Here is a 19,621-nt window from a genome sequence, read left to right on the forward strand (position 1 = left end):
CTCGCTCCCCGTCTCCTTAGCCATCTGCAATCGAATAGGCTGAACGAGTCACTAAATGAACCTCCTCACTCTCTCTTTCTCTCTCTCTCTTAGTGGGAAGTATAAAAAGAGCATGACGGGCCAAGTCGATAAATCTGGTCTCGTACTGAGTGACGGTCATAAAACCCTGCTAGAGATACTAAAACTACTTCCGATAGTTATCCCTCTGAGTAATAGGAAGAAACTTCTCCAGAAATAGCTGAGAGAACTGAGCCCAAGTCAAAGCCAGTGACCCAGCTGGTCTAGCCAAACAATAATCTCTCTACCAAGTCTTGGCAGATCCAGATAGACGAAAAGCAGCAAAGTCGACCCCATTGGTCTCCACTATCCCCATGTTCCGTAGAACCTCATGACAGCTATCCAAATAATCCTAGGGATCCTCAGAGGATGTACCACCAAATGAAGTGGTGAAGAGCTTGGTGAACCTATCCAACCTCCACAAGGCATCAGCAGACATAGCTGGTCCCTCTCCGGTCTGTGCCTCAACATCGGGCTAAAGTATCCCAACTGGCTGAGCTACTGGAGTCTGAAACTGGGGAGCCATCTGCTCTGGAGTGCGAGCAGTAGGAGTCTGGGCTCCTCTTCCAGCCTGAGAGACAACTGGTGCTTAGGAAGCAAGTCTGCTTGGGTGACACTTTCCATAAGGCCCACTAGACGGACCAGAGCATCCTGAAGTACCGGGGTGGCGATGAACCCCTCTGGACCTAAGTTGGTCCTACTGGAACTGTCTAGGCTAGAACCTTATCATCAAACTCAACATGAGGCTCCGTCGTTGGTGCTTCTGCTCGAGCTCTAGGCTGAGCTCTGCCTCTGCCTCGGACCCTAGCACGACCTCAACCTCTGCCCCTCGTAGGAGTTACTACTGGGGGCTCGGGCTGCTGGTCAGCTGATTAAGCGGTACGTACAATAGGAAAGAATAGATGTGAAGTTTTTCCTAACTCTGTAGCTTTTGGGGGATAAATACAGACCTCTCCGTACCAATCCCTCAGACTCTACTAAGCTTGTATGTGAATTGTGAGACCTAAGCAACCTAGAGCTCTGATACCAACTTGTCACCACCCGAATTTTCCACCCTCGGGAGTCGTGATGGCGCCTACTAGTGAAAGTTAGGCAAACTAATCATTCCACGTATCTAACCCTTTTCATTTTTAATCCCTTAAGGATTGTGAGTTAAAACTTCATAAACAACGGCGAAACACTAGGTCTAATGAAACCCTTCTCAAGCAAGTCTTGCAACTGCTCCTTCAACTCTTTCAACTCTGGCGGGGTCATGCGATATGGCGGAATAGAAATGGGCTGAGTGCCTGGAGCCAAATCGATGCAGAAATCAATATCCCTATCGGGTGGCATCCCCGGTAGGTCTGAAGGGAAAACCTCAGGGAACTCATGAACCACGGGCACAGAATCAATAGAGGGGCCTCAGCACTGGAATCATGAACATAAGCCAAATAGGCCAAACACCCCTTCTCGATCATACGCCGAGCCTTCACATACGAAATAACACTGCGGGTAGAATGACCAGGAGTCCCTCTCCACTCTAAGCGGGGCAAATCTGGTAAGGCTAAGGTCACAGTCTTGGCATGACAGTCCAAGAGAGCGTGGTAAGGTGATAACCAGTCCATCCCCAATATAACATCGAAATCGACCATGTCTAGAAGCAACAAATCCACGCGAGTCCCAAGACCCCCAATCACCACAATACAAGAACAATGGACTCGATTGACCATGGTAGAATCACCCATCGGTGTAGACACATAAACAGGAATACTAATTGAATCAGTAGGCATGACCAGGTACGGTGGTAAATAAGATGACAAACCAGAATAATACCTGTAATGGATGCATCTGAAGCCTCAACCTCGGGCCTAGATGGAAGGGCGTAACATCGGGGATGGGACCCACCACCCTAAACTACCTCTCTAGGATGGCCTGCTGCTGGCTGGCCTCCACCTCTGGCGGCCTGAGCTCCACCTCTTGTACCTCTACCTCCACCTCCACCTCTAGCACCTCTACCCCACCTCTAGCTAGTTGGGTGGGCTGTAGAACATCTGGTGCCTGAACCATAGCACGGGAACCCTGATGCGGAGAACTGCTCGAAGCTCGAGGGCAATACCTAGCAATGTGCCTCGTGTCGCCACAAGTAAAACAAGCCCTTGGCTGCTGGGGCTGACAACCCTGAAAACTCTTAAGCAGTGGTGCACTAATAGGTACTAGTGGTGCACTGAAGAACTGCTGATCAGAATATTGCATCGGAGGACCACGGCTACCTGAAGCACCGTGAGAAACCTGAAGAGCTGACTGAAGGGCCTAGGAGGATGGCCTCTACCATATGAATCTCTACCTCCAGATGAGGTACCACTGAATCTGCCTGAATGACGGGGCCTCTTATCCGACCCATGACCACCTCCCTGCGACAGAACCATCTCAATTTTGCGGGCCACATTGGCTGTCTCCTGAAAAGTGATCTCATCCCCCCGTCTCCCTAGCCATCTGAAGACGAATCGGCTGAATCAAACCATCAATAAACCTCCTCACCCTCTCTCTCTCTCTCTCAGTAGGAAGTATGACAAGGGCATGGCGAGCTAAGTCGAGCCCTCGGGATTCCTAACCAAACACACGTACTAACTCAACAACATCATACAAACTTATCCGTGCGATCAAATCGCCAAACTAACCAAAAACAAATGAATCAAACCTCAAAATCAAGAGTTTTTCCAAAAACTTCATCAAGTTTCAAATTTAGAACTTCAAGTCCGAATTACGTCAAACGACGTCCGATTTCAACCAAATTTTACAGGAAGAACTTAAAACATATATAAGACTTGTACCGGGCGCCGGAACCAAAATACGTGCCTGATACTATCGCTTTCTAATCAGATTTCATTTCAAAATTCCTTAAACATTTTTAGAAAACAATTTTACTAAAAAATTTATTTCTCGGGCTTGGGACCTCGGAATTCGATTCTAGGCATACGCCCGAGTCCCATATTTTCCTACGAACCCGGAGGGGTCCAGATCCGTTTACCCAAAATATTGACCGAAGTCAAATTTACTCATTTTAAACTCAAAACTTAGCATTTTCACAGAATTTCATATTTAAGCTTTCTGGCTACGCGCCCGGACTGTGCACGCAAATCGAGGCGACTCTAAATGAGGTTTTCAAGGCCTCGGAAGCACAGAATGGATAAGAAAACAGGTGATGACCCTTTGGGTCGTCACATGCAATGACCGGATGTAGCAACTCCGCAGGTCTATGCATGTTATTACCGTACCTTTGCCATTTATCACATTTAGCCACGAAATTTTCCATTTCTTCTTCCATTTTAGGCCAATAATAACCTGCCCTAATCATGGTTCTTACCAGTGATCTTCCTCCGGCGTGATTCCCACAATGCCCCTCGTGTATTTCTCTCATTACATATTCCGTCTGAGAAGGCCCGAGGCATCTTGCTAAGGGACCACCGAACATTTTTCGATAAAGATTGTCTTACTTTAAACAATATCGAGCAGCCTTTTTTCGAAGCGCGTGAGCTTTTTTCTTGTATTCAGGGATGGTACCATACTGCAAAAAAGCAAAAATCTCGTTCCTCCAATCCCAAGTTAAGTTATTAAAATTTACCTCATTTTTGTCTATATCGAGGACTGAATGAAATAAGTGAATTACGGAAGCATTTTCATTGCTTGCCATGTCTGCCGCAGATGCAAGATTGGCTAGGGCATCTGCCTCGACATTTTCATCTCTTGGTATCTGCGTGACCTTCCAGGTTTGAAATTGCCTAATCAAATCTCGTACCTTCTCTAAACACTGTTGCATTCGTGCTTTCCTGGCAGTATAAGCCCCTATCATTTGGTTAACTACAAGCTGCGAATCGTTTTTGATTATAATCTGATTAATGCTGAGTTCCCGTGTCAGTTCTAAACCTGCAATCACAGCTTCATACTCTGTCTCATTGTTAGTTATAGAATGATATTTAATGGCTTGTCGAATTGTTTCACCCGTAGGTGGTACCAAAACAATTCCTAAGCCTGCTCCCTTCACAGTAGATGAATCATCAGTAAATAAGGTCCAAATTCCTAGATTAGATCCGTTGAACAACTGTAATTCTTTTTCTTCTTCTAATTGCATTCCTTGGCTAAAATTAGCCACAAAATCTGCTAATACCTGAGATTTTATCGCGTTTCTAGGCTAGTATGTGATGTCATATTCACTTAATTCTATAGCCCATTTAGCTAACCTACCTGACAACTCATGCTTGTGTAATACATAGCATAATGGATAAGCAGTTACTACAGCAATAGGATGACATTGAAAATAAGGCCTTAGTTTTCTAGATGCGATGATTAGTGAAAGTGCAAGTTTTTCTAATTGAGGATACCGCGTCTCCGTATCTAATAATGATTTGCTGACATAATAAATTAGATATTGTTTACCTTGGTCTTCACGAACTAACACAGCACTTACCGCTACTTCGGAGACAGCAAGATAGATGAGCAATCTTTCCCCAACCTTGGGTTTTGCGAGAACGACGGATTTGATAGGTATGCCTTCAAATTTTTGAGTGCCTGTTGACATTCCTCAGTCCATTCGAATTGATCTTGCTTTTTAAGAGCTGAAAATAATTTAAAGTACTTTTCTGATGATTTGGAAATAAATCTCCCCAAGGCTACAATTCTTCTTGTCAATCTCTGCACTTCTTTTTTACTTGTAAGCATGTCAGGGATTTCTTCAATGGCTTTAATCTGTGCGAGATTTACTTCAATACCACGGTTAGAAATAAGAAAACCCAAAAAACTTACCTGATGCAACACCGAATGCGCATTTCTCAGGATTTAATTTCATATTGAATTTTCGCAAGATCTGAAACGTATCAGACAAGTGTGATATATGATCCCCTGAATGTTGAGTTTTAACGAGCATATCGTCTATATAGACCTCCATAGTTTTTTCCCAAATGTTCTTGAAACATTTTGGTCACTAGTCTTTGATATGTTGCACCAGCATTTTTGAGACCAAAAGACATTACTTTATAACAGTAAGTCCCCTTGTCTGTTAAAAATGAAGTTTTTTCTTCATCTATAGGATCCATTTTGATCTGGTTGTATCCAGAATACGCATCTAAAAAGCTTAACAACTCATGACCTACAGTAGCATCAATGAGCTGATTTATATGTGGTAATGGAAAGGAATCTTTAGGACAAGCTTTGTTAAGGTCTGTGTAATCTACACAAACTCGCCATTTACCATTCTTTTCGGTACCACAACAGTATTGGCTAACCAATTAGGATACTTTACCTCGCGGATAAACCCAATTTTCAGTAATTTTTGGACCTCATCTTGAATCACCTAATTTTTGAAAGTTCCTTGCTTTCTCTTCTTTTGTTTGACAGGCGGATATGATGGGTCTTCATTTAATTTGTGAGTCATTACCTCCGGTGGTATTCCTGTCATATCAGAATGGGACCAAGAAAAACAATCCATGTTAGTTTTCAAAAATTCAATCAACTTACCTTTCATGTCTTGGCTTAGATTGGCCCCTACGTAGACTTTCCTTTCAGGTCATTGTGTAAATAACTCTATAGACTCCAGTTCTTCAATCGTTGTTTTGATATTTTCGTTTTCATCTAGTTCCTGAATGGAGTCAGGCCTTGAGTCCACATCTGTTCGCCCTTGTTCGGTTGAGGCTTGTGTTGTGGTATCCTCAACTGGATTCTGTAACTGTTATTTTTCTTTGTTTCTCGTACTTGAATCTACTACGGAGTTGATGCTCCTGGATGTCTGTTGATCCCCACGAATTTGACATATTCCCCATGGTGATGGAAATTTAATAACTTGATGAAAGGTAGACGGAACGACATCCATCTCGTGGATCCATGGTCTCCCAAGAAACATATTGTAAGCCATCTCCATCTCTACCACCTGAAACTTTGTATCTTTGACAACACCTTCTGCGAATGTAGTAAGTATTACTTCCCCTTTCGTCACAATGCTGGAATTGTCGAATCCAGACAAAGTATGCGCCTTTAGTACTAATTTATCTTCAGCTTGCATCTCGTGTAGTACTCTTAGCAGAATAATGTTTACAGAACTACCTGGATCAGCCAAAACTCGTTTCACATTAGTATCATGTACAAGTAGAGATATTACCAGTGCATCGTTATGTGGAGTTAATACGCCATCCGCATCTACATCATCAAATGTAATACTTTCTTCCTCTAAGATATGTCGAACCCTCTTCCCATGGGTAATTGTGACCTTTGAAAATTTATTGGTTGTTGTGTACGTCACACCATTGATTTCTTCACCTCCGCTTATAACATTAACGGTCCTTTTGGGAGAAGGTGGTTTAGGGGGCTCCTGCCTATTCTTCATGTATGCTTGCTTACCTTTCTTACTGAATAATTCGGTGAGATACTCTTGCTTTAATAGAGGATCAACTTCACCTTGTAGCAACCTACAGTCTGCAGTTTTATGACCATGATCGTTGTGAAATTTGCACCAGTGATCAGGATTGCGCCTGTTTGGATTTGATCTCATTTCTTTTGGCCACCGCACCTTATCACCCATGCTTCTTAAAACATGTACGAGCTCGGAAGTGCTTACATTAAAATTATAACTGCCAAATCCTGCCTTCAAGTTTCTATCATCATCCCACAACTCTCACATGTTTCGATCATTCCCAAATCTTGATGATGAGCCCGACTCTCTATTCCTCGATCTATGATCATATCTTGAATTGTCCTGTTTTGATCGTGAATCTTTTCCCGCTAGGCCCATATATGGTTCGTATCTGTTTTTATCAGATAGTATCTTTTCCCGCCCATCTCGAACTCACCTTTTCCCCCTTTTGAGACCGTGAGATAGTATCTTCTTCTATCCTTAGCTTTGTGTTATACCTGTTGTAAACGTTATTTTACGTTGTTGCTGGGAATTCACAAAGACTTTCCTTGAGTCGCCTTGTGGCTTCGAAGCTTTTTTCATTCAAATTACTAGTGAAGGCTATATCTGCCCAATTGTCTGGTACACGCGGTAACGTCATTCTTTCACGCTGGAACCTATCCACGAACTCTCTAAGCAACTCTGAGTCCCCTTTCTTGATTTTGAAAATATCTTCCATTCTTTTTTTGAATTTTTGAGCTCCCGAATGTGCTTTGACAAATGAATCTGCAAGCTCAGCAAAAGAATTTATGAAATTTTTGGGTAAAAGAGAATACCATGTTAATACTCCCTTAGTGAGTGTTTCACCGACTTTTTTGACCAATACTGATTTAATTTCTTATTTGGTGAAGTCGTTGCCTTTTACGCCTGTTGTGAATGCAGTCACGTGGTCTCGTGGATTAGTTGTTCCAACGTATTTTGGAATATCAGGCATTTTGAATTTCTTTAGAATTGGGAGGGGAGCTACACTTGGCTTCCAAGGTTGTTGTGAATATTTATCCATATCTATCCCTTTGATTACGGACGGTACTCCAAGTATTTACTCTATACGGTCACTTTGCTCCTTGAGTTGTTTCTGCAATGTTAATATTAAATTTTGTAAATCAAAATTGACTAAGTTACCTGGTTCTCCATATCATGACTCACTAGGGATTCCACCACTGCCTGAATTAGCAAGCCCAGAATGAGGGTTCTCCAAAGTGTTGTTATTTGGAGTTGGTGTTGGTGGTGCAACAAGTAACTGGCTGACAAAGGCTCCAAGAGCTTTATTGACCTGTTGAGCGATTAGCTTTTGCAAAGCTTCATTGATAGCTTCATCCTTTTCAAATTGAGCATTTGCATTTGAATGAGATCCATCAGGAGAGCCTTCTTGAGACCGTCGAGGGGAGCTTTGTGGGGAAGGGATCAGGGTGAGATCATCCTGTGGATTCCCCTGGAGTTGATGGTTTCCCTGGTTTCCTTGGTTTCCTTGGGTATTGTCATTAATGTTTGACATGGTTGATGCAACAAAAAAAGGTTAGGCTAAGAAAGAATAGATTATCAGATTCCCGGTAACGGAACCAATTTGCTTAACCAAAAAGTGGAATTTCGGTCAAAGCTTTGTTTTAGAAGAACTCAGGTTACTGTTAATCAATGTATAAAATGAATAAAAGAAATTGACTTCGATAATAATAAGATGAACAGAAGCAAACAAAGTAATTCAGTATTTTACAGTGATCTTTTTGTGTGTTTACAAATGATCAGTCTTCTCCTTTTTATAGCTATTTCTAAGGTATATGTTTTGCCTTTGTCATAATAACAATTAAAGGCATTTAATGCTATGTTACAATGGTAATCATTGTAATTCAATACAGATTCTCTAACGTTTCCAATATTTAATGCTTATTAAATATTGTATTTGTACTCTCTTGTGTTGTCAGATTCATTCTCCTTAATTTTTGGATTTAAATAGGTACGAGCGTCGAGTCTTTTGAATATCTGCTCGTGCCTGCTCGTATCTGTTGCGACTCGTGCCTCTTTGTTAATCATCATTCTTTGACCAGTCTTCGTGTCATGACACGTCATCTTTCAATCACTTCAATATGTATAAACTCAATTTTTTCCAATACAATAACTTCTTTAATTCATGTTTAACTCAATATACGTTGTTACCTTTATAGTGGAATAGGACTAAATCCAGGAAGCAGTATTCATGTGGTCAGATTACATGATCAATGTTTATCACGAAAGAAATAAAATACTACCGTACAAAAAAAAAACTTAAAGAATTTTAAAAAAACGTAAAAGAAAAGCAGTTTGTAAAATCCACATTATTCTTCCCAAGAAGTTAGTATTTCTCCTTTAGTTTTATAAATTTAGTTCAATTTATTTTACAAGTTGATATTATTAGTAGTTACTTTTATTTTATTGTGATGTATCTAAATTGATAATGAATCATTGTCCTTCACTTATTAAAGCAAAGCTCTCCGCAAATAAATAATTAAGATGTTTTTCTTATTTCTTTTTCTTCTAACAATTTTGTAGGCACATCAAATATTTTATATATGCATATGAAGAAGTGAATGTCAACATAAAGAATAAGATTAATGGTTCACCTCTCACATGCTTTCCTGATCTCATATAATGAGACTTGAATACCATCTTATAGGACGTAATTTATATATTATACTATATTAAAAACACGAAGGCCCTTAGCGAAATGCCGCTATTTTTTCCCTTTGTAAGTGCATTTTAAGCTGGATGAAACTGAAAATATTAATAAAGTATTTTTGTGGGAGAAAAAATGAAACTGTTTATTGTCACACCTCCTTTTTCCGTACCCGCGAGGGGACAAGGAAGTTTTTTTCAATTAAAGGACAATCGAAACAGAATTGGTTTGTTTATTTCAGAGTCGCCACTTGGGAGATTTAGGGTGTCCCAAGTCACCAATTTAATCCCGAATCGAGGAAAAGAATGACTCCATATTACAGTCTGCGCACCAGAAATTCGGATAAGGAATTCTGTTAACCCGGGAGAAGGTGTTAGGCATTCCCGAGTTCCGTGGTTCTAACACGGTCGCTCAACTGTTATATTCGGCTTGACTATCTGATTTAATACATGTTGAACCTATGTGCAAAATTTAAACTTTTAACCGCTTTTATCATTTACTGTTATTTTTATCAAGAATTGCAACGTTGTGAAAATGTATCTCAAACCGCGTTACAATCAATGTACCCGTGGTCGTCAACACTTTGACTCTGTTGAGATTTGGATTTGGGTCACATCAATGTGCACCCGAGTTTAAGAAAATTAAATTATTAAAGGCGCGCCTAAAGCGACTAGCGTATTTATTTTGGGTAGGACCGTGGAATTTTGCTAAACGGTCCATCCCGAAATCTAAGCAATTTGAAAGCAAATATTTACTGAGGGCCCCGCATTTTGTATTTTTATTTGGCGAGGCTCATCTCATTCTTATTTTTTAAAAGGAATTTGCAACGTCATGGATACGCATCTCGAACCACGTCACAATCAATGTACCCGTGATTAGAAACGCATTTCGACTCCGTTGAGATTTGGATTTGGGTCACATAAATGTGCACCCTAATTTAAGAAGGTAAGATTTATTAAGGCGCGTCCTAAAGAGACTAACGTATTGTTATTTTAGGAAGAGGCCGTGAAGGTTCATTAAATGGCCAAATCCAAAGTCTAGTCAATGGTGATGCATTTTATTGAGGGCCCCGGCGATTTTGTGATTTATTTGGCGAGGCTCGTCTCATTTTTATTTTTAAAGGATAAACCTATAGTGATTACATTTTTCTATTAAGTTCGTCTCTAAAATAAAAGAAAATCTCTTAATTATTTACATGCTAAAAAAAACGTAACTTATTAGTTATTAGTTTACGGCTAATGCGAATGGAAAATTGCGATCGAGTTTGTACAAAGAAAAACTGCTTTCATTTTTATATTCTGTTATTCAATAATACTAGAACATGAGATTGACCATAATATCAAAACAGATTAATTATTCTTCGATTAATTTAAACTAACATTATTAGATGAAGAAAGTATACATATGCAACCTCATTATTCATTAATCATTCAACTACATCTTTATATGAAGAAAGAAAAAATTATATTCAACCACAAATCTAAACAGGAGGAATCCAACAGGAACAAAGCCTGATTAATATTTCATTTTTTTTGCTTCAAGACGAGATTGTACAAATGTGTACCTGGAAACAGCAGTACAAGAACAAAAGAAGGAGAAGTCAGCAACAATAATACCACAGCAACAGCAGATTCAGCAACACCGCAAACCAGTAACAACCAGTAGAATAACCCAGCAACAGATTGAAAACTCAGCAATACCAAGGTGCAATTGCAGTCAAAGCAGAAGAGAGAAAAGATACAAGATGCAGTAGTTTCGGATTTTTGAATAACACTCGAAAAAAGCAAACGGAAATTATTTGAGTGAAAGTTCAAATTACATTTCTCTTTTACTCCCAAAATGTTTCAAGTATGTCCGCTCTCAAGTGTAAAAATCTGTTTAATGTTCAAGTTCAAGTATTAAAACTCTCTCCCCAAAATCCTCTCCTCTTATGTTCAAGTCCTCTTTAATGTTCAACAATAACTCTTATTTATAGCAAGACCTTGTCTTGAATTCCCAACCCCAAATTATTCCTCCAATGGCATGCTTTTTCCCCACTATTAAATGTCTTCTTTATTTTAAACCTTGTCCCCCATGTCTTCATTAAATGAATACAATATTCCCTCCCATTATAATTTGTCTCTCATGCCTACATTAAATAAGTACAATATTCCCTCTCATTATAATTTGTCTTGTCCCCCATTATATTAAACAAGTACATCAAAAACCCCACCCCATTATATTTTGTCCTCCATGCTTAACATAAAGAATCAAAATAATGTTCAATTACCAAACTACCCCTCCGACCTTATTGCAATTACAAATCTACCCCCGAATGCAATGCAATTTACCAAATTACCCCCATCAGCTCTAAACACTCAATTAATCATAACTTGACCAAAATATAATCAAGATGACCAATTTTTCAAAAATCTTCAACAACAATTATATGAACACGATGAACAACACAACTCAAAATTAATGGAATGAATTAACCATATCGGGAACCAATCCTAGTTAATTTAGACCATGAATGTATGAGCAAGGATACAACAATATTAACAAAAATATATGATTCAAATTAAATCAACAAATCAAAAACAAACATAAACTCACATTACATCACTGGATTTAAACATGAACTTCAAACAAAGATGAACATGAACTAAATCTATTTTTCAAACAACAAACATGACGGATTCAAACGATTCAAACAACATTAATAATTTCTGGAAAATACATAACACATGAAACAAATTGAAGAAATAATTAATTAAATTTCAATTTGAATCTAACAAACATTAAACTAACAAATATTTATCTAAACAACAATACAAACATGAAATAACATGAAAAACAATTAATTAATCTTTCATTTGAAATCTGAAAATTAATTTAACAAAGCACATGAACAAACTAAAAAAAAAATTAATTCAAGCGATAGACATGAACAAAACAAACATTTGCCGATTTTAGATTCGAAAATATCAAAACATAATATGGACAAACATAAAACTCAAAATCTACTAACCGGATAGAACGACATACGTACGGACTGTTTTGACGACCAAAGCATCGAACGAATGACGATGAACTTGGGTGGAAACAATCTGTTCGGAAATGAATCTCGCACCAAGATAACTTGACGCCGAAGACGATCGAAGAAAGGACGACCAAAGAAGCGTGGCAGCCCGTCACAAGAAGATGGATGAAGCAGAAGGCAGCAGCACCCCGGAGAAACAGTGGTCGTTGCTACAGCGTCGCCTGGTCCTTGAACGTGAAGCAGCTGGGGCACGTTTGGTTGTTTGGATGGAGGAGATGAAGGCAGAAGAAGCAGCTCGGAGGAAGGCAGCCATGGCGATGAGCCTCGACGAAGCTGGAACAGCAGCGTCGGGGCAGCAGCAGCGGTGGCGCGACAGGTTTTGGTCGTGACGAAGCAGCGGCGACGGGGCTTCGAACAACAGAAGGAGTAAACAACGGGCTAGTCGACGCAGCAAGCAGAAGCAACTGGTGGTGACGACGGACTGTTTTGACGGAGAAGATGAAGCTCGACCAAACGACGACGAACTGGAGCAACCATGGTGGACGAAGAAGATGAAGTGCTTGGGCAGCAGCTGTTTGGACGTGAAAGAGCAGAAGCAGCGGGTTGTTTGGACGACGAGGGTGTGTCAATGAAGAAGGTAAAGGGCAGCCATGGATGCTTGGGGTGGTTTAGTTTTGAAGAAGAGGAAGATGGAGGGGGGAGGCGGATGTTAGTGTTAGGGTTTTTGTTTTCTTATTTTTTGTTTTGTTTTTTATGTTTAGACCAAAAAAATGAAGAAGGGGGTTGGGTATTGGGTTAATGGGGCGGACCGGGTCGACCCATGTGGAGATGGACTGGGTCATGGAGAAGGTTGGACAATTGTTTGGGTCTGGGGTTGAATTTTGAAAAAGTGGCCCAATCCGATTATTCTTTGTATTTTTGTTCTCTTTTCTTCTTTTATTTTCTAAAACTAAATTATAAAAATACTTAAATTATTATTAAGAACTAAATCAAGTTATAAAAGCGCAAAGTAACTCCCAATAATAATTAACGCACAATTAAGTAATAATTAAGCATAAAATTGTATATTTGGACATTAAATGCAAAAAATGCATATTTTTGTAATTTTTAATTTTTGTAAAACTAATTTAATTACTAAAAATTGTAGAATTAAATCCTACATGCAAAATGCGACATATTTTCGTATTTTTTATTAATTTAACAAATAAGCAAACACAGACAAATACAAATAATTATCCGAAAATATCACAAAATCTCACAAAATTGCACACCAAGGAAAATCATTTGATTTTGAATTTTTTGGGAGTAATTCTCATATAGGGCAAAAATCACGTGCTTACAGCTGCCCCTCTTTGCCCGGAGACACGAAGGGTTTTCGTGCAAAGATAAAGCGAGCGATTTTTGCCCATCCGAGTACTCCGTGTGAAGCATTTTTTGAAAAAAGATTTAACCGAACCTTTGCTTCAAAGGTTTCCTACATATCCCTGGCTAAAGGGGAATCAGGTTAATGTAGTTCGGGAAGTTTTGATAGCTGGGACTACCATGGGACTGCAATGTTACTGCTGTTGCATGCTGTTATCACTGCTTACCGTTCTCCTTGTTACACCGTGTTTAAAAGAAAACAAGAAGCTAGGCTAGACTGTAACTTGTTCTTGTTGCCTTGCTTTCTTGTCTGCTTGCGTTTCCTCCGGTGCTTTTCTTCCTTTTGACCCATGCACTTGAGTTTGTGTTGCGACCTCTTGTTGCAACTTTTTGCTTCCCGGTGCTGGGGATTTTTATTGTTTCCTGCTGGGGATTCCTGCTGTAACCCTCTGTTTTATTGTCCTCTGACTTGATCTTGAAATGTACGCCTCTGTTCTATGGGCGGGCTCCCAACTTCAACACTTGAAAATTAAAGACTGAAATGTATGCCTCTGTTATCTGGGCGGGCTCCCAACTTCAACGCTTGAAATATAAAGACTGAATGTATGCCTCTGTTCTATGGGCGGGCTCCCAACTTCAACACTTGAAAAGTAAAGACTGAATGTATTCCTCGGTTATTATGGGCGGGCTCCCAACTTCAACACTTGAAAGTAAAGACTGAATGTATTCCTCTCGTTATACAGGTGGGCGCCTGGCTTCAAACAACAACTTAGGAGGAAATGCCTCTCTTATGGGTAAAACTAAACTTAGGAAGTGTGTCTCCTATTGGTAAAGACGTGGAATGTATTCCCTTGTTATACAGGTGGGCGCCTAATATATGAAATGAACAGACAAAAAGTATTCCTCTCGTTATTCAGGTGGGCGCCTGTCTTCAACAACAATTTAGAAAATAAAATCCTATTCGAGGGCGGATGAACCCAAAATATCCTATTCGAGGGCGGATGAACCCAAAATATCATATTCGAGGGCGGATGAACCCAAAATATCCTATTCGAGGGCGGATGAACCCAAAATATCCTATTCGAGGGCGGATGAACCCAAAATATCCTATTCGAGGGCGGATGAATCCAAAATATCCTATTCGAGGGCGGATGAACCCACAATATCCTATTCGAGGGCGGATGAACCCACAATATCCTATTCGAGGGCGGATGAACCCAAAATATCCTATTCGAGGGCGGATGAACCCAAAATATCCTATTCGAGGGCGGATGAACCCAAAATATCCTATTCGAGGGCGGATGAACCCAAAATATCCTATTCGAGGGCGGATGAACCCAAAATATCCTATTCGAGGGCGGATGAAACCAGAATATCCTATTCGAGGGCGGATGAACCCAGAATATCCTATTCGAGGGCGGATGAACCCAAAATATCCTATTCGAGGGCGGATGAACCCAAAATATCCTATTCGAGGGCGGATGAACCCAAAATATCCTATTCGAGGGCGGATGAACCCAAAATATCTTATTCGAGGGCGGATGAACCCAAAATATCCTATTCGAGGGCGGATGAACCCAAAATCAAAAACTTGGAATTGTCTTACCTCCGACTGTCTTTCTTAGAATCGTGTTGTCTTGCTATATCTTAAAACTTGAATTGATTTCCTCGTTCCTTCGAGAAAATTTTTGACAAATGGCAAAAAAATTTCTGCCCCAATTTTGGTGCTTTTCCTTGTGGCATGTTTTTTCGCCATTAACAAGATTTCCTTTTCCTGCTTCAAATCAAAGAAAATTTGTTAGTTTTAACACATGGTGAGTGGTCGTGCCACTCCTGTTGGGGATGGTTTTTCCCTTTCCCTCTTCCCCGCTTTGTGCTTCATTACGCTATCAAAACTTGCTGGGGATTATTTTGCTGGGAATGAATTTTCCTTTTTTTTTCCTTCCCCACATCTTGATGATCTGTTGGGGACCCTCTTGGAATTAGGTCCATAATTTTCTCAATTGTTGTTTTCCTGTTTTTCTCCAACTTCCCTTGGAAATTTGGTCCTCTTGGGATCTAGACCCATTCAACATTTGGTCTTGCGACCAACTTCTTTTCGCTTTATCGCCTTATCTTTGGCCTGTCCTATTCGCATTTTGCTTTGCATCATTTTGGCAACTGGTAGTAAGCTCTGAAAATCCTTTTCAAAAACAAACTGCTGGGGAGGTAAAGTCTTTAAACCAAAAAATGAAAAAGTGATGATTTCAAAAAATAGAAAAACAAAAGAAATCTTCCTGAACAAATGCTGGGGAAAAGGAAAGAAAAGAACTTATCTGAATGATATAACTGATCCCAACGATCATGTCGTGCATTCCGGATTAATCAACCCAGTCTATTTGTATCAATCAACCTTTCGGACGGCCTCATGTTGCTGGGGATAAACAGGTACTCAACTCTTTGCCAAATGCGGATTCTTTCCGCCAATCTTGTCTTCTCACCTCATAGTGCCCTTCGAGGGGTTTTCGCTAATAAGACTTTCTCATTTTATTTTTCTCATCTTTCGTCGCCTTATGGTGCCTGTGAAGGTTTTCACCGATAAGACTCTCTCATTTTATTTTTTCTCATCTTTCGTCGCCTTATGGTGCCTGTGAAGGTTTTCACCGATAAGACTATCATTTTATTTCTCTCATCTTTCGTCGCCTTATGGTGCCTGTGAAAGTTTTCACCGATAAGACTCTCTCATTTTATTTTCCAGCTGGGGATTGGAGTGCTGCCGATATGACTCTCTCTGCTGGGGATTCTTTCGGCTATCAATTCATTTCCAGCTTATGATCTTCTTCCCTGCTGGGGATCAAAGTGTTATTCTCGACTTCCATTTGCATTGATTTAACACTTCTCGGATACTGATCGGGAGGTCTTTTTTGGACGTCAATATGGGTTAAAGAAAAGGGGTAACAAGAGGTTCAAAATGATTTTGATGGGTAAAACATTACAACTCTCGGAATCAACTTTTGCCCCAGTTTTTCTTGCTTGGGGATTTTTTTTTTGTTTACACTATGACCGATCCGTGAGGAGCCTACGTATCCTTCTTTGGGGAATCAGGTCAAACGTAGTTCCCAATTCCTTGTTTTTTTTTGTGACTTTTCTTTTGTTCTTATTATCATTACTTTTTTTTTCTTCTCTTTTTCTTTCATTTTCATTACTGATTCCAAAAGAGGGGTATGAAAAAAATAAATAAGGCTCAAAAGGGGAAGCAAAGGTTAAAGTGTTTGGATAGAAGAAAGAATTGCCTCCGTCATTTCATTCTCTGATAAATGTTAAATACAAACAAACAACAATTACAATCATACATAATATCTCTTAACTGCGTCAGAATTGATAGCCATGTCGACGCAGTTCCCTTCGATATTTGTTGATCACAAAGCGTCATTGGGCTTGCTCTGTTTAGATTGCAATAATCAACACACACCCGGATTTTCCATCTCCCTTTTTTTTTTTTTTTACACTGGCACCACATTAGCCAACCAATCAGGATATCGAGCGACCCGAATAACCTTAGCATTCAGCTGTTTGGTTACTTCTTCCTTAATCTTCACACTTACGTCGGTTTTGGACTTCCTCAATTTTGCTTGACGGGGGGAAATGCCGGGTCAGTGGGCAATTTTTGAACCACTAAATTGGTGCTTCAACCCGGCATGTCGTCGTATGACCATGCAAAATGTTTTGAATTCAGTAAGTGCTTTGATTAGTTCTTCCCTGATGTTTGGTTCCATATGGACGCTTATCTTAGCTTCCCTGATGTCATCCGCATCCCCTAGATTGACAGCTTCCGTGTCAGTTGGGCTCTTTTTTCAAATTCAAATTAGCTCAACTCTCTGTTAATTTCTTCGGAGGCTTCATCCTTATCGTATTCCGACTTATCATCACAATCTTGTACTATAAGTTCGAAATCAGATTGATTTTTTTAGACTAGGTTGAAGATCCGTCGTGCATGCCATGTCATTAGAACCAGTATAAAGAGAACTGTTCAGAAGAGAAAAATAAGAAGAAAAATTAAAACAAAATAAGGAATGAGGAAAAAAACTTTCACTTTATTAAAATACGGGATAGCAAGGTTTCACACTTTGGCGAGCACAAGAAAGATCTGGATTACAACCCTGGAATAATCCAGACAACAAAAAAGAAAATCAGAGCCCACTACCAAGACTCCCTTCGTATAGGAAGAGGAGTAGCCATTCAATTGTTGATTTTTGCTTTCAACCCCACAAACTGCACATCTGCCTCGTTGGACCCTTTTCCAACACCATAACTCGCTTGTCATCCACCTTTTCCAACTATACCCCGCTTTTCCACGGGTTAACATTTCTTTTGAACCGACACGGATCATCATCACTGTTTGTGAGGGTTTCTTTAGCTCCCCTCCTCCGTGCACTAGCTCAATCATGTGGGTTTCAAGGTGTGCCGACAACGGGTTCTGATTGATGTTGGGCGCCTCTGGTGTCTGAACCTCAATCTTGTTAGTGTCAATAAGATTTTGTACTGCATGTTTCAACTTCCAACACTTCTCGGTATCATGTCCGGGAGCCCCCGAACAATACTCACAGCTTACCGAGTGGTCCATATTTTTGGGAAGGGGATTTGGCAATCTGGGCTCAACAGGACTCAACAAGCCTAACTGCCTTAATTTGTGGAACACTGCAGTATAGGTTTCTCCCAACTCAGTGAATGTTCTTTGTATTCTTTCATTTCTGAAAGCCTGATTTCCCCGGAAACCTGCCCCTTGAGGGTTCCTGTAAGCTCTTGGCGGTCGATAGGTGTTTTGCGATGGTGTATGTGTGTTCTGGGGAGCCGGCGTGCGCCATTGCGGGCGAAGTGTGATTCTTGGGGTGGATAGTAGTGATGTGGTGGGTTGTATAGATAGTTTGGCCTGTGAGGTCTGGGTTTGTTGTAGTGTGGCTTGCCAGACCCGGACCAACTGCCTGCCTCGATCGTGGCAATTTCTTCTTTCTTTCTTCTCAGCGCACCTCCCGTGCCGTTCTGAATAGCCTGGGTCGTTGCTTTGAGTGCTAAGTAATTCAGGATTTTGTCAGACCTCAGACCCTCTTCTATCATGACCCCTATCTTCACCACCTCGTTGAAGGATTTTCCAACCGTCGTCACCAAGTGACCAAAGTAGGTTGGATCCAATGTTTGCAAGAAATAGTCCACAATCTCTCCCTCTCTCATGGGAGGATCGACTCTGGCCGCTTGCTCTCTCCAGCGGAACCCGAACTCGCGAAAACTTTCCCCGGGTTTCTTCCCGGTCCTCAACAATGTGAGACGGTCAGGAACTATCTCGAGATTGTATTGGAAATGACCCGCGAAAGCCTGTGCCAGATCATCCCAAGTGTACCATCTGCTGGAATCCTGCCTGGTATACCATTCTAGTACAGATCCGCTCAGACTTTGGCCGAAATAAGCTATCAGCAGCTCATCTTTGCTGTCTGCCCCTCTCATTTTGCTACAGAATCCCCGCAAATGTGCCATGGGATCACCGTGCCCTTCATATAAATCAAACTTAGGCATCTTGAACCCAGCCGGGAGTTGGACGTCCGGGAAAGGGCATAGATCTTTGTAAGCCACGCTGACTTGGTTGCCCAATCCGTGCAGGTTCCTGAAGGACTGCTCCAGGCTTTTGAACTTCCTCAATACCTCATCCTGTTCAGGGGCTTTAACCGGCTTTTCAATCTCTGCCGGTACCTCCAAGTGCGGATTGTAGGCCTGTGGTTCGGGGGCATGGAATGTAGGCTCAGGGGGATAGTATTGCGTATCGTAAGCCTGAAACAACGGCTCGCTGGAGGATCTTTGCAACATGGCTGGCGGAGGTGCCCCGATGATGGGGACGATTGGCGGAGGAGGGTTTTGTTTGGGTGGTGGAGCTTGGGGATTATAGGAAGTATCCCCTTGGTAGTATTGGGCAACGGGGAAACTCGTTGAAGGGTCGAGTAAAGGGTATTCCGGTGTGTGTCCCGGTGGGGAAGTAGGAGTGACGAGTGGTTCGGGCCCCTTTTGCGCCTTAGCCATGACTAGCTGCATTTCATGCATTTCCAATCTCATTTTTTCTATATTGGCCATCACCTCCTTTAGCATCTGA

General features: G+C 40.9%; 1 protein-coding gene across 1 annotated transcript; it reads right to left on the reverse strand.

The window, feature by feature from the left end:
* Positions 1–3,526: 3,526 nt before the first annotated feature.
* Positions 3,527–6,604, reverse strand: LOC138884997 (uncharacterized). Its single transcript, XM_070165878.1, has 6 exons — positions 5,782–6,604; positions 5,036–5,179; positions 4,837–4,932; positions 4,471–4,602; positions 4,279–4,428; positions 3,527–4,191 (listed from the first exon to the last, which is right to left on the reverse strand). Exons 1-6 carry the CDS (start codon positions 6,602–6,604, stop codon positions 3,527–3,529), a joined length of 2,010 nt encoding a protein of 669 aa, XP_070021979.1.
* Between the last annotated feature and the right edge of the window lie 13,017 nt (positions 6,605–19,621).

The sequence above is a fragment of the Nicotiana sylvestris genome, chromosome 2 (genome assembly GCF_000393655.2).
Source record: "Nicotiana sylvestris chromosome 2, ASM39365v2, whole genome shotgun sequence".
NCBI classification, from domain to species: domain Eukaryota; kingdom Viridiplantae; phylum Streptophyta; class Magnoliopsida; order Solanales; family Solanaceae; genus Nicotiana; species Nicotiana sylvestris.